General features: G+C 33.1%; 2 protein-coding genes across 2 annotated transcripts; both read left to right on the top strand.

Moving 5' to 3' along the window:
- Window positions 1-1,662: 1,662 nt before the first annotated feature.
- On the top strand, window positions 1,663-8,543 carry SO (sulfite oxidase). Its single transcript, NM_001247752.2, has 12 exons — window positions 1,663-1,988; window positions 2,229-2,344; window positions 2,435-2,497; window positions 2,587-2,623; window positions 2,811-2,892; window positions 4,774-4,892; window positions 5,029-5,124; window positions 6,121-6,231; window positions 6,310-6,411; window positions 7,540-7,587; window positions 7,811-8,026; window positions 8,228-8,543. The coding sequence occupies exons 1-12, from the start codon at window positions 1,914-1,916 to the stop codon at window positions 8,342-8,344; spliced, it is 1,182 nt and encodes a 393-aa protein (NP_001234681.2). The 5' UTR covers window positions 1,663-1,913; the 3' UTR covers window positions 8,345-8,543.
- A 2,787-nt stretch (window positions 8,544-11,330) lies between these two features.
- Window positions 11,331-13,703, top strand: LOC101262587 (cytochrome P450 94B3). The gene has a single exon (XM_004233539.5). It carries the CDS (start codon window positions 11,963-11,965, stop codon window positions 13,502-13,504), a length of 1,542 nt encoding a protein of 513 aa, XP_004233587.1. The 5' UTR covers window positions 11,331-11,962; the 3' UTR covers window positions 13,505-13,703.
- The last annotated feature ends 2,321 nt before the right edge of the window (window positions 13,704-16,024 follow it).

Raw genomic sequence — 16,024 nt, 5'->3', positions numbered from 1 at the left:
TTTAATCAAATCTAATTTTGAATCCAGCGACCACCACAATAATAATCTGAAACCTTTACACTAATCTCTCTAAGTACTAAAAAGAACATACTTCTCTTTACAAAAAACACACAAAATTCGCTAGTAAAAACAACTAAAATTATTTCTTTTTTTTTCTTCTAAATTCTAAGAATTCTTCCTAAGAAGACCCTTAGAAAACTCTTTAATGTTGGTCATGTTAAAATTATTTTTAATGTTGTTCATGCTAAAATTCCTTATTACAAATTGCTATTGATAATGATCATTTAATTTTACAATTTAAGCATATCACGTGATACATTAAATTTATAGAATCATTAAAGACATTTTTAAAAAAATAACCAAGCCTAAAAATGTAACAATAACAAATTAAAATTAGGGAAAATTGTATATAATAGACAAATTATTAATTCAAATTAAATAGTATAATCATAGTTTGATTTAATTGCAGAGCAAATTATTGTTATTTCGCCTCTCTCCTAATGAATCTTGCTCGTTACTTTCGTTCTCTCCCTCACCTCTCTCACTTTCATACAAACGCAAATGTATAAAATGTGTTTGTGTTTGTATAAAGCGAAAGAAGATTGTATATATGTATATATTTTTGTTCCCAGATGTCTCTCTCTCTCGCTCACTCGACTCTCTCACTTTATACAAAACGCAAATGTATAATGTGCTTGTGTTTGTACAAAGCGAGAGAAAAATGTATATATACATATATTTTCATTTCCCTTTCTCCCCTCTCCCAGATCTCGCTCGACATTCTCGTTTTCTCTCTCGCTCTCTCGCTTTTATACCAACGCAAATGTATAAAATCTGTTTGTGTTTGTATAAAGCGAGAGAAGGTTGTATATATGCATATATTTTCGTTTCAGATCTCGCTCGCTACCCTCCCAGATCTTGCTTGCTGACTCGACTCTCAAACTTTATACAAAAAATGTATAACATGTGTTTGTATCTGTACAAAACGAGAGAAAATGTATACATAAATATAATTTCATTCCCCTTTCTCCCCTCTCCCAGATCTCGCTTGCCACTCTCACTCTCTCGCTTTTATACAAACACAAATGTATAAAATCTGTTTGTGTTTGTATGAAGCTAGAGAAGGTTGTATATATGCATATATTTTCTTTCCAGATCTCGCTTGCGACTCTCCCAGATCTCGCTCGCTCACTCGGCTCTTTCACTTTATACAAAAAATGTATAAAATGTGTTTGTGTTTTTACAAAGCGAGAGAAAATGTGTGTGTGTATATACACACACACACACAATATATATATATATATATATATATATATATATATATATATATATATATATATATATATATATATAAGCGAGAGAAAATGTGTGTGCGAAATATAAATATTTATGTTTATCATGACACGCAATTATACAAACTATAGATATAACATATAAATATAATTTTTATGTTTGTTATAAGCGAAAGTTACTTCTAAAACTAACTTAATTCACCTTGGTATGTCTAATCCGAAATATTTTGTTCCATATAAGATTTTTAATAATACATTATAAAATTTAAAAATAATTAATTTGTTAGAGTAGATTGGGATTATGACCTGTTTCAACCTTATTTCATTTGACACTGCTTATTAAAGCCAAAAAATGAGCTGGCCTGAGGACATGTACACACGGTGAAATGAAATAAACAATAATCCACTGTGGCAATCGAGGCGACCTCGACAAATTATCCACATCACAAGTCACACAGCACCGTTTAATTTCCAATTGCATGAAGAGTATAACCTGTCTCCACAGCCTCAAATTCGTCAGGTAGTAGGGCCGCTCCAATATTTGTACAAATCTTCTTCATCTACCTCGCACTCACACCTAGCAGGACTACTGTGAAGCCGGCGGCAAAGGAAACTGAGAAAATGCCTGGGATTAAAGGGCCTTCCGATTATTCGCGAGAACCCCCTCGCCATCCTTCTCTTAAAATTAATGCCAAGGTTACTCTATAAACTTCCCTGTTTCTTCATTCTTTTGCCACTGTATAGATCGCTGCAATTAAGTTTTCCAATTATCTGAATCCTCAATATTTCAGAGTTAAATGGTAGTTATTCCGATGTTTATGAATCAAAAGATATTCATTTTTGGTGGAGTTTCTATTGCGATTTTCTGCTAATTTGTTAAGACTATCTGCTGATCGAATCGTTACGGGAATTGCCGATTATCAAATTTTGTTGTAGGAACCCTTTAATGCTGAGCCAACTCGTTCAGCTCTGATTTCATCTTATGTCACTCCTGTTGATTTCTTTTACAAGAGAAACCACGGACCCATACCAGTAGTGGATGACATAGAGAGGTTTTATACTTTGGTTTGTTTTTGTAAAATCCTTTCATGTTTTTTTTTTCTTAGAGCTTTCTTGCTGATAGTGCTTGGCCCGTTCTTCAGGTATTCCGTTTCTCTGAGTGGTCTTATAAAAAATTCCAAAGACTTGTTTATGAAGGATATTTGGTGAGGATACTGCAGACCTTTACATCAATACTTCAATTTTCATGTAATTCTCTCAAATGATTGATGTTTTTTTGGTTTATAAATAACAGTAAGCTTCCAAAACATACGGTTACTGCCACTTTACAGGTAAATTATCATGCTCTGACTCCAGATTGTTGTGTTTGTTGCTGGGACAGAATTGTGGATTGGGATATGATAAATTTTGAAAAAGAAATTTTTGGGCCATATCTTATAAAATTCTCACGAGGGGAATGTGCACTGCTGTTGATCATTCAGCTATTTTGCAAAACTAATTTGGTTAATTCTTGTCTAGTGTGCTGGTAACAGAAGAACTGCTATGAGTAAGAGTCGAACAGTGAAAGGAGTTGGTTGGGATATTGCTGCTTTAGGAAATGGTAAGTTGATTAAACCTGCAGTGCATTCATCATTTAAATGCTTGGTCTGATATCTAATTCTCATATACTACTGTAGAGAACTTGAGAAATAAACTAGATTGGATGGAGAAGTCGCAAGTTCAACATGTTTATGCTAGAAAGTTTCCATTTCCGTTCATTATCTGCATGTGATCACGTATACACGCTCTTCTCTAAGTAGCCAAAGATAATTTGGAGATTATTAGAGTGCGCTAAATTCTGCTAATGCATTTCTGTTCAAGTCTAGAAGAGTTAGTACTACACTACCATACGCATAGAGTAGTCTTTTTTTTCTCTGTTTCGTTGCATCCTTGGATTGACAAGGAGACTACCAGTTTAAGTAGCCAAAGACAATTTTAAGATTATTAGAGTGCGCCAGATTTCTGCTAATGCAATTCTATTTAAGTCGAGAACAGTTAGTACTGACATTATAGAATTAAAGGGCCTTTGCTTGGTAAACTTACTACACTACCGTACACATGCTGTAGTTTTTTTCTCTGTTTTATTCCATCCTTGGATTGAAAAGGAAACCACCATCAAGCCCCTTTGTAGCTCCCCAACATTACTTTTGACTTGGTAAATGTGATTGCTTTAACTGATTTGTATGTGTCGTTCCCTTTTTCTTCTACTTCTGAGAGGTTTCACAATATATCTACATGTCTCGCTGCTGGTATGTTTATAATTTAATTGACTTACTAGTTTGTTTGTTTGTCACTCGCTTATTTGGTAAGTTCTCCTTTGAGTATGTAGAGTCTCAACTCTCATGTGAGTATGACTTTACTAATGTAATTGTAATGTTACTGACCCATGAAATCAATTTTTGAAAGAATTCATTTGAAAAAGAGTTCATTAGAAGAACTTTAATCATGTCCTACCTTTCTACTCATGTGTATTACAAATGAGGGGTTTGTTTTTTACTAGCATTTAATGAGATTCCTCTAAAAAAAAATTCATGGGCCTGTATAATACTCCCTCCGTCCTTATTTATGTGGCAACGTTTGACTTGACACAACAACTATTTAACATAGGAACCAAAGCTTGTTCCAAGGTAATCAAGTTCACTCTACTCCAGTAATGTGTGATGTTCCTGCTTGTGGTCTTCATATTTATTTTTTTCCGAAAATTTTTGACTGATTATTTCAATGTTCACCCATTACTTGTATAATAAATGAGTCAAATTAACATTTTATGCTTAATTTGACATAGGTAAAAGAAAAAAAATCTATACATACTCAAAATATAACACATGTATTGAGACAGATGGAGTAATAAGTTGTGGAACTTGTAATGATTGAGTGAAAAGAGTATATGAATTCATTATATTGTGAATTTGGTAAAGAATTAAATAAACCATTTGCATCTATCTGACAGAAAATATATATAGGATATAATGTTTCCTAGCCACGGATTCATCTGTTTCGCATTCTGCACCTGGTATGATTATTTGCTTTGGTAATGAAAAGAACAATGGTTTCGGTCATGTATCTAATTCTACGGTGGAAGAGAAGGTTCCATTGGAACAATATTTGTTCAGTCAAGGGCTCCTCTCTCTTTTTTTAAAAAAAATTAATAAAGAAAAGAAGTTAGGGTATGAGAAGAAATGACAAGAAGGCGTTGGAATATAAATTTGGAAGAGATGACGAAGGCAGGAGTTAATACTTGGTTATGGTAACTGCCAAATGATTGGTATGAATTTTAAGTTATACTGATGCATTGCTCCCTCCACCAAAATCACTTTTTCCAGTTGATCTCTGTTAGGAGTTTTTTTGAGAAAAATGTCAAGTATAAAATGCTTCTTGATGCCTCAATTTATTAAAAATAAATTAATTTACATTTAACTTGTTACATCATTGTGCATTTCAGCTGTTTGGGGTGGAGCCAAATTGGCAGATGTTCTAGAATTAGTTGGAATACCTTATTTGGCAAGTATCACACAATCTGGAGGAAAACATGTGGAATTTGTGAGCATTGACAAGTGTAAGGTGATTATGTACGATATCTTATTCCTAGATAAAAAAAATGTTGTTTCTTTTTTCTCTTTTCTTCTTTACTTTTCTTTATTAGATATGTATACCTTGCTGTAAACTTCCTGTCTCAGCAATATATATATGAATCTAGGAGGAAAATGGAGGTCCTTATAAGGCATCAATTCCATTGAGTCAGGCTACAAACCCTGAAGCTGATGTTCTGCTCGCTTATGAGATGAATGGAGAGGTAATACAAATCTCTCTCTTCTATCTTTAATATAAATGTGTTTGTTTTCTCAGTTTGACCTATTTCCCTTATTCAGCTTTCCTAATAATGTAGTTTCTTTTACAACAACTACTAATCTCTGTATAATTTTCCTATTGTACACTTAAAAAGACTAAGTTTCTTGTGGGTCTGTATTTTCCCTTGTTAAATATCAAATAGTGCAGTTTATAAGTTTCTATACAGTTTGTTCAAAGTCAAACCAAGGAATCCAATTTGAAACTGTTGGAGAATTTTTTGTTATTTTTGGGTCTTGATGTGACATAAAATACCGCATTTTGTCACTTTTAAATCCAATATAACAAACTATTCAAAATGTTTGTCCTTCAATTCTAACTTTTTGGAGTTGTCTGGTTCACTGAGGGATGAGAATTGTGTTAAATTTGACTGTTTGACTTGAGTTAATAGTCATGTTCAGTGTGTCAATCAATTGTAATCGCGTGTATTGAATGCTGTGCCTATTATAATATCAAATGGCATCGTTGGTCAATTCTGTGTTTCAGATTTGTTGAGTGGAATTTTGTTAGTTTTGCTTCAGCTGGTTCTGAATTTATTTCCTCTTAAAATTATTGTCATGTATTTGGTCAAGTAGTCCATTAGACAGCAATCAATGGGAACAAAGAGGGTGATATCTGATTGGCAGAGAACTATACTTCTAATTGCATGTTGAGCCATCTTAACAAAAAGTGTTCTTTTTTAGCATAACGACAACAACATTCCCAGTATAATCCCAGAAGCGATGTGAGGTCTGGGGGTATTTTAAGCATGCTATTCTAAAATTATCTTTTGTATTTTTGTTTCTACACTGGATATCTTGGTAATGAGAAGATTAGTATTTTGAGTGTCAGCTTGGAAACTTCTGCTACACCCTTAACCCTTGCAATTTCCTTTTAAAACCTGATAAATTGATAGCTCAACTCGCAATATGCTATACTAACGTTCCTGGATTCACGTGTGAAGCCACTTAATAGGGATCATGGCTATCCACTGCGTGTGGTTGTCCCTGGTGTGATAGGTGCCCGTTCAGTTAAGTGGCTTGATTCCATCAATATCATTGCCGAAGAATGCAAGGTTGCTATTTATGTATTAGTACTTCAGATGATTTAACATTTTCTTTTAAACTTTTTTAACACAATATCTGCTGGACAGGGATTCTTTATGCAAAAAGACTACAAGATGTTTCCACCAACAGTGAATTGGGATAACATCAACTGGTCTACTAGGAGACCGCAGATGGACTTTCCTGTTCAGGTAATTGGTTAAATTTCTCCCCATCAGTAGGTTTTCATTGGGGGGTTCTTTTAGTGTTTTTTTAATATAGAATTGTCTTTCCTGTAAATAGGTAGATAGGTAGACTAGGAATTCAAGATTACAGGTTTGGGTGGCGTTTGCTTCAAAAATTTGGAAGCTTGTACTCAGAAAATCTTTTCAGATTTTTTGCTAAACCTTCTTTCGATTTTTGTGAAGCAAGCACCACCTTGGTCATTTTATTAATGAAATTTGTGAGATACCTGTGGATTGTGTTACCCCAATTTTCCAAGTTATGTGGTGTCTTTGTACTTGTGTGGAACTTTATTAATATCCGTTAATTTGGATGATGAAGAATTCATTATGTTTCCACAAAATACTGAAGCAGCTGTCCATTATGCTTCATGCTTTTCATGATTTTGCAACTGGCTAAAGGACTACCTCCCCTGGTTATTCCCAGGTTCTGAACTTGGAGATGATTAGGACCCACTTGGCCCATAGCTTCACTTGCAAATACTGAAGCAGCATTTGCAAGTTGAAGTTTGGCCATGAAGTTTTGAGTTCTAGTTGATGTTGATATTCAAGTGAAGTTTCTCAAATCTTCAACTTCCACTTATAAATATCAACTTTGCAAACTTTATTTTCCAACTTCCAACTTCAAATACATTTTTTTTTCAGTTTCAACTCATATTGTCCGAAAGAATGCTTAGTTTCTCTCTCTCTCTCTCTCTCTCTATATATATATATATATATATATACACGGTTGGAGTAAAACGGTTGATGCATGTGTCCTAATTTGTTTGATAGAATATTGTAACCGGGTTTACGATTTGCAATAACACTATGTCAAAACTTCTCTTATCCTGTGTAATAAGTATTGATGTCCCTGCTATATGATATTATTGGAATTCTTTACATGATGGTTCTAGAAAGTAGAAAGCCTAGTGATTACTTTTAGAAGTGTCTATTTCCAGATCTGAGATGGTCCAACCAGCTAACTGCCTGTTGATCAAATGATTGATTGATCTGGCATGACTTTAGCATTTATATCTGGCTGGTAACCAACATGGCTTCACAACTTTTTAAATTTGTCAATTGCTGACAGTTACTTTATTCCCTTTCTGGTTACAGAGCGCAATATGTTCCCTGGAGGATGTGAGTGTTGTAAAGCATGGAAAGGTCAGTTTTAATATGATGAACATTTTGTGTTCAAGCATTTCTTGACATTTATCTTAATTCTTAAATGGACAGTTTTACATATACTTGTGTAAAGGAGTTTGCACGGTCTGGAAAAAAAAAAGAGTTTGCATGATTCAATTTAGTAGCCTTATTTTGTACTGTTGTAAGTAGAGAATCATGGGTACTTCATTAGGTTATTCTAGCGTCTGGTATTTGTTTTCAGATAAACATCAAGGGGTACGCATTATCAGGAGGTGGGCGTGGCATAGAAAGGGTAGACGTGTCTATAGATGGTGGTAAAACTTGGGAGGAAGCCACCAGATACCAGAGAACTGGTGTTCCATATATTGCTGATGATTCAAGCAGTGACAGATGGGCATGGGTCTTTTTTGAAGCTGAGGCAAATATTCCCCAGAGTGCGGAAATAGTTGCTAAAGCGGTAAGTTTTGAGTTAAAATTTGTCTGTTTTCTTAATTCTAATAGAAAAAAAAGGTTCAACTGTTAACTGCCACATTTTCTGACAACCCCATGATTTGCGCTATATGCATTAAGACGCTGCTTTCTCTGTTATCTTACACTGGAAGACACCAGTCTGCCGAATTTCTTGCTCCGTTCTGAGCTGATATTCTATGTTTAATAGGTGGATATATCTGCAAATGTCCAACCTGAAAGTATAGATTCTGTCTGGAATCTGAGAGGAATCCTGAACACCTCATGGCATCGGGTTCATGTCCGAGTTGGTCAAGCAAATCTTTAGGCTGTGTTTGGTGTGTTGAAGCGGATGACAGTAATCAGCATATCAGGCCATGGTTGTTTGTATCCTTCTTAGCTTAAAATGAAAATAGCATGGTGGTTTGCGTCTTCCTAGCTTAAAATGAAAATAAAATGTTCTCTTGATGTTGTCTCGAAATACTTACGGAAATAATAATAATTTGGAAGTGATTGCATCTTGACAATTAATTGTGTTAGTTTCTTCTCCAGTTTCTATTTTTCTATATTCCTTGGTAGTTTGATTTGGAGAAGCTCCTAATTACTTGTTGAGTTTTGGATGACGGAACCAATGAAGTGAAAGCAAGAGAGGTTCCAATCACGGGTATTTAGGAACTGGTTAGTAGGTTCTGCTTTACTTTCTATTAATTTGGTCCCTTATTTTGTCCTCTTCCCCAACTTGTTTTGGGATAGAGACGTAGTTGTAATATTTCTTCCTCGCCAGCTGATGATGGTATCTTCTCGCCTCCTCAAACACCTTGTGGAAGTGAAACGGTGGAAGTCCTATTCTGTGACCACAGGTAGCCTGTTTTCTTCATTTTGAGCAACAGAAAGACAAAATGAGGTTCCAAAATCTGTATTTGTGTTTGTTTTATTTAATGGAAGTAGATGTAGTAGTGCCAACGAAAGTGAAGTGGGATGAGATGAGACGATCAGAGGTGCGTGCATTCATACGTATGTAGAAAACAAGTTGAGAAATGATTATATTCGAAAACAAGGTTCAAAGAAAGGATTGGGAAAAGAGAGGAGAACGTCAAAATCATTTTGCATTAGAAAAGTCTTCATGACCATATAAACAAAGCTCTAAACAAGTCAAACTTCTTATAAGACAATTATAACTCTCTGACAAGGACCAACTCAGATTAACAGATAAGATATTATATCCAAATAAAAAAAAAGATGAGATTTCCCTGATATTCGGTACTCTTTTCATTTTGATCTCCTTTTATTTTAGTCTATTTCAAAAAGAATAATCTTCTAAGTAAAATTTTAATTTCAGTTTTTTACGTGATATATTTGAGGCTACAAGATTAAATGTTATATAACTTTAATTTAAAATTACAAAATTCAATTTTTTTTGGATTAAATTTTGTGGCAAGTTAAATTAGTTTTTTTTAAAAAAAATAAAATAAAATGGAGGGAGTAATACTTTATTGTCTAACTGAAAGATTAAAAGAACGTTACTGTTAAACAAAAGATAAAGATGGAGATTAAATTCAAACCTAGCAATTTATTTTCTCATACCACTAAATATTTTTTTCGTACGTTTTCGTGAATGGTACGAGAGTTATGATTCGTAGTTAAGTTGGGAGTATATACACGAATAATCGGAAAGTTGAAAGAAGCGTTCTCTCTCTTGGAATCAACGCAAATTTAGCATAAGCAATGGAAGTAAATGTTTCATACACACTTGAGTCACATTTTCAACGAGTGCTAACACATGAGTTTTGATTATTGATTATGAGAGGCAATTAAATATATCATCATTTCTTACACTATCTGTACTATACATATATATTTTTTTTTTTAAAAAAAGTTAGGGTCCGATCTCTGGTTCTAGTTAGGGTCCGATCTCTGGAAGTCGAAAATGTTAATACTTAAGTGACGAGAAATAGTTTTTGAGTAGTAATAGATTCTCTCGGGAAGTAGTTGATTGAAAATCTCGAGAGCAAGCGAAGAAGTAGCTGTAGACAGCAACAAGATGATGTGGAGTCCGATCGACATCACTATTTTGTCTTTCTCTATTTCACATGTCTATTCAAAGGATAAGTTAATAGCCTAAAAAATTGTTTTCGTCAATCTCCCTAACCGTTGGATTGAAGTCCTCATTTAATACTTCATCGTTATATACTACTTTTGGCTTAACCCCTCTGTGTGGAAGTGGGGTAGTCAGTGATATTGCCATAACAGGCAGCCTGTATCAATTAATGAGTCGTGACAAATGTTAAAGTTGTAGAGCATTAGTCTCTCTATCTATAAAGTACAAAACCAAATAAATAGGGCAAGGTACTGTCGTGGTGCTGAATGAGATTGAGAATATCAACTAATTCTGAATCCGTGACAATTGTTACGTTGTTCAATGTGGTGTTTTGAGTTGACACGTCATAAAGTACAATAGTATGTGAAAGTGGAGTAATTATATTGTTAGCCTTCTGCCCCGTTGTTGATGAATAATGAACTAGTCTTCTTTGCTTTTCTCCACTTATATGACAAACTTTTATTATATACTACAAACGTTAAGCCTTGACCAAATATTAGAAAGTTAACTTTCTCCGTTCAAAATTATCACCTTTAAAGATGCAAGATTAAGATTGGCACTTTAGGCTAGCGTTTAGCCGTAAATTTTTAAATATTTTTGGAAAATATTATTTGGATAAAATTTCACCATGTGTTTGACCGTAGTATTTAAAAAATATATTTCACCTTTTTAGAAAAAATATTAAATTATACCCATAAGATTCAAAAACTATCAAAACTGACTATAAGTTTGTACAACAAATCAATAAGATGTTCGTTCCATGGCATGGAAGCAATATGGTAAGTCTGGAGTGAGTGCAACAAGCTCTCCCAACTGATTGTTCATCATTTTCATCAACCTTATTATTACTATTTAGTGTTCACGTAAAAATTATGTAATACAATGCAAATAACTACTGCAGATGGTGATTTTGTAAAAAATAAAAAAATTGATATAAAATTTAAATTTTTAAAAGATCTCAAGCCCAATTATTATTATTTTTTTGGTATTTGGGTTATTTACTAAATTTGTCAAATAATAACAAATTGTATAAACAAATATTATGTGAAATTTTTCCCCCTAAATTAGGACAAATGGGTCCTCAGTTTTAAATTGTATTCTCAATATTAAAGCATATTTATTATTTTCTTAATGAGTTTGAGAAAAAGTTAAAAAATGATACAATTAATTATGGTTGAGTGTGCGGAATACTTTGGAATTACTTGGTGTGAAGGATTTGAGTTAGAGGGCCGGCATTAGAATATTATGATTTAATTTATAAGAGGAGAGTAATGTAGAAATTAATAGTACTTAATTATTCGCCATCCATCCCTCGACATTCCAGTTTCCCTTCCTTTTAATTCCTTTCCTCCACAAACAAGATAGTATCAATTTGGACATAATTAAAATATACTAGATTATATGTGTCCCAGAAGACGCTATTTTGTTGCCTCCTTCTTTATTAATTAAACTCAGAAAATTACAGAGTAAGAAAATGCGGTAATAAAGAAAAGATCTATTCTCTCTAATCAACTATTGACTCCATGAAAATAATACAATTCATTGTTTACTAGAGTAGTAAAAACCGCCATTATATATATTATGGACATATATATTCCGAGTCTACACAATTACACAATATCTATAGTAGTATAATAATGCTTTAAAGAAAAGCATACAGATGAAAACTTGGAACCACTTACTCGTCTTCCTAATATTCCAAAAGACAGATCAATCACAGCTATTGATTGTATATTATACATGTGCCAATAAACATACCAATTTTATATATAGACTGGTCGATGTAGTTTATTAATTACCTATATATATATACGTCCAGACGTCTTTGTTTAAAATATATTGGAAGACATGGTCATGGTCACCTTCCTCACCACATACCCCTTCTTCATTCTACCATTCTTTTGTCTAACACTAATTCTATATGTATCGTATGTCATTGTTGAACATTACCAGCAAGGCGGTAGAGGGTTTGAAGGACCTCCAACTTACCCCGTCATAGGTTGCTTGATTCCATTTTACAAGAACCGTTATCGTCTACTAGATTGGTACACTCATCTTCTCTCTCACTCACAAACAAAAACAATCGTGATAGACAGATTAGGTGCGCGGAGGACCATAGTAACAGCTAATCCACACAATGTAGAGTACATGCTCAAAACAAACTTTGACAATTTTCCTAAAGGCAAGCCGTTCAACGAAATTCTTGGTGATTTTCTTGGAAATGGTATATTCAACGTGGATGGAGAAATGTGGTACAAACAGCGCAAGATGGTTAGCCATGAGTTCACCGGAAGGTGTTTGAGAGAGTGTGTTATGAATGCGCTCAAAGAAGAGGTGGAGAACAAGCTGTTGCCTATGTTAGACTTAATGGAGGCTGAAAATAGAGCTTTTGACTTGCAAGACTTGTTGAGAAGACTCGGATTTGATGTGGTTTGCAAAGTTTCCTTGGGGTTTGATCCATGTTGCCTCAATGACGATTCTCTTCCATTTTCGCCTCTGCTAGATGCCTTTGAAAGGGCTTCACAAATATGTGCTGGTAGAGGAGCTGCTCCTGTATCTGCCATATGGAAGGTGAAAAGATTGTTAAACATTGGATCTGAAAGACAGCTTAGACTAGCCATTGATCAAATCCATTCATCCGTTGGTAATATGATCCGCGAGAGAAAGATTCAGATGAGAGGAGAAACGGAGCAAGATATTAATATCAGTAAAGTCGATCTTCTTTCAAAACTGCTATTGGCTGCAAATTTTGATGATGAGGAAGTGAGGGACATGGTGATAAGTTTCATTATAGCAGGGAGAGACACAACCTCTGCGGCAATGACTTGGTTGTTTTATCTCCTTACTCTCCATCCTGAGGTAGAAAATGAATTGGTTTCCAAGGAGCTAAGATTTATAGAAGCTGAAACACTAACAAAGCATGAGATATTGAGAGATATGAAATTCTTGAAAGCTTGCCTCTGTGAGACAATGAGACTCTATCCACCAGTTGCATGGGATTCAAAGCATGCAATTGTTGATGATATTTTGCCAGATGGTACTCGTATCAAAGCTGGAAATAGAGTGACCTACTTCCCCTATGGTATGGGGAGGATGGAGAACTTGTGGGGTAAGGACAGGTTGGAGTTTAAACCAGAGAGATGGATGCACAATACAGAAGAAGATGAAGGGGCATCAAATTTGTACAAGTTTCCAGTCTTCCAAGCAGGTCCAAGAGTTTGCCTTGGGAAAGAATTGGCCTTTATTCAAATGAAGTATGTTGTATCTTCAATATTGAAGCGCTTCCATATCACACCAGCTTCTTCCGATCCTCCTCTGTTTTTGCCACTCCTAACCGCTCATATGGCGGGTGGGTTTAATATTTTTGTCCATAAAACAAAAAACATTTAATTACATGATCCACCCTTCCAACACCTCTAAACAAATTTTCAATTCAACTTTGTTTAGCCAAGACAAAAATTTACCATCCTCATGTTATTTTATTTTTTTAAATTACTTGGGCTGGAACAAAGAATTAACTAGAGGAGAAAGAAACTGAAATCTTCATATTATACGATAAAATGGTTTGTGGCATATTTCTACTCTTCAATCCCTTCTTGAAACGTATGTTATCCGAGTAATCAAATAAATAAGCTATATATATTTGCACGAGTATAGACTACAATACCAAAAAGAAATAAGGTACAGATTTCTAACTTTGGCACCAATTGGAAGGAAAGAAAAAAATATAGCTAGTCTATAAGGTTTTAAGTACCAACTAGGGGAGAGAGTCCATTCCACTTAAGTTGTTCAATAAATTTGTTTCTATGCTTTATAATATACACTTATATATATTACAGCTTGCATGCTTTTCTTTTTTAATTTGGAAGACACATCCGTTATCTTCACGCTATAAAACTATATTCGAGATTTGAGTCAGATGCCATAAACAATTAGTCTTTTTTTTGACGCGACGTACTTCTTTATTGACTAATTTAAACACATAGAACTTGTTTAATTAATCCAGATCAGCAGAATGCAGGGGCGCTGACCTTGTCAATCTCGAAGCAGATTCCCGGCGGGCAGCTAGCAGCATAACTACATATTTATTCATATATGTACTGAATGTTACAAATATGATCATTCCACACCCATTGTTTTTTTATACAACAAACTATTCTCATTCATTCTTATCGCAAAAGGTCTTTTTAAGTTTCTTTTATAACTTCAAAGTTATAATTAGTTCACCCTTTAACCAATTAATTTAAATAATTTTTACTTAAATTTTATTGAAATACAATTTTTATTCTAAATTACTTTTATTAAAAAAACTAGATAATTTATCCATATATAATAAATGCATTAAACTTGCAAATAATTTTTTTACTAATATAGATACATTAAAAACAAAGGGAAAATAGGCTATTAAAAAAATATTAGCAATATTTCAAAATGAATTTGATTATTTGTCATTATCACATAACCCAAGAACCTCTAATGAATGAATTATTTACGAAATAATAAATCATTGGTTCTTTAATCAACATTAAAAAGAAAATAAAGAAGATAATAAGAATATATATACAAAGATATTTTGTAATAAAAAGAAACAATTAAGCTGCATATATTATACAATTGTGATATACGTTTCAGAAGAAAATTCAAAAATTTTCTTAACACATTCAAAATAAAGAAATTACGCTTGAACATGAAAGCAATTATAACTTATGCACTAGCATAATGAATTTCTTCAATTGATAAGTGAAAAATTTCGTATCTAAGTTCAATATGTAAGCTTATATATATAGTATTTTTAAGTTATAGAATTTAATATATAATATCAAAATATGAATTTTTGAAATTGAGTATAATAATTTTTTTTTTGTACAATGAATATACGCATTGTATGTGTATAAGTTCAATATAACCGAAGACAATAACTTTGCAGAAACATAAACAACATAGTTTAAAGCATGCACTCAAAAACAAAAATTAATATCATATGCATAAATAATGAGTGTAAAAAAATATCAGGATATGTTAAAATAAAATGAAATAGAAAGGAAAAAATCGAGTCCACTGAATGCACAATATCCCGTTAAGGAAACTATTCCCCTCCAATACAAGAGGTTTAACGAATTACATCCTCTCATGATATATGGAACGATTTTATTAACCAACTTATTGATACAAAAACAGTGGTGTTAGTAAGTCACTCAACACGAGCAAAACACACAAATATTAATTTTGTGTAAGTAGAAGAAGAATTTTTTTTTATATTTTAAAATGAGAAGTAATTCCTCTATTAATAAACAACAAAGGATAGTGTGAACAAATGTTTATTGTGTCATCAGAAAGGTTACAACTATTTGAAAAAGTTGCAATTCTTCGAAAAGTTTACAACTTTTCATAAAAGTAGTAATTTTTCATAAAGTCGCAACTTTTCATCAAAGTCATAACTTTTGAAATAAGTCACAACTTTTCATAAAAGTCACAACTTTTGATTAAAAATCGCAATTTTTCATTAAAGTCATAACTTCTCATAAAAGTCATAATTTTTTATTAAAAAATGCAACTCTTCATTAAAGTTTCGTCTTTTCATAAAAGTCATATATTTTTATAAAAGAAGAAGGCTCTTTTTGAAAATAAATAAATTTGAAAAAAATTATTGCTTGTGGTGGAGCCACACAGGCGGACTTAGGGTTCTCTTTCATATAAATATATGATAATAAGATGATCATTTTGATTATTTTATTAAGGGGAAAGGGTTCAACATATATTCAAACTTTGATCGAAATTATTGTAACAATATCGAACTTTGAAAATGACCTTTTACCCCTACACTATTTAATAGTTTATTTAAAGGTATATATGTACTCATATGAAAACATATTTATAATGATACAATATTTATTATGTCCACAGGAGAGG

The sequence above is a fragment of the Solanum lycopersicum genome, chromosome 2, assembly GCF_036512215.1.
Source record: "Solanum lycopersicum chromosome 2, SLM_r2.1".
Lineage (NCBI taxonomy): Eukaryota > Viridiplantae > Streptophyta > Magnoliopsida > Solanales > Solanaceae > Solanum > Solanum lycopersicum.
This window is presented reverse-complemented; position numbering and strand designations above follow the sequence as displayed.

Coding starts and splice junctions, on each gene's coding strand:
- SO (NM_001247752.2), top strand. CDS start 1,914: ATGCCTGGGATTAAAGGGCCTTCCGATTATTCGCGAGAACCCCCTCGC. Junction 4,893..5,028: donor TGAGCATTGACAAGTGTAAG/GTGATTATGTAC, acceptor ATATGAATCTAG/GAGGAAAATGGAGGTCCTTA. Junction 6,232..6,309: donor TCATTGCCGAAGAATGCAAG/GTTGCTATTTAT, acceptor TCTGCTGGACAG/GGATTCTTTATGCAAAAAGA.
- LOC101262587 (XM_004233539.5), top strand. CDS start 11,963: ATGGTCATGGTCACCTTCCTCACCACATACCCCTTCTTCATTCTACCA.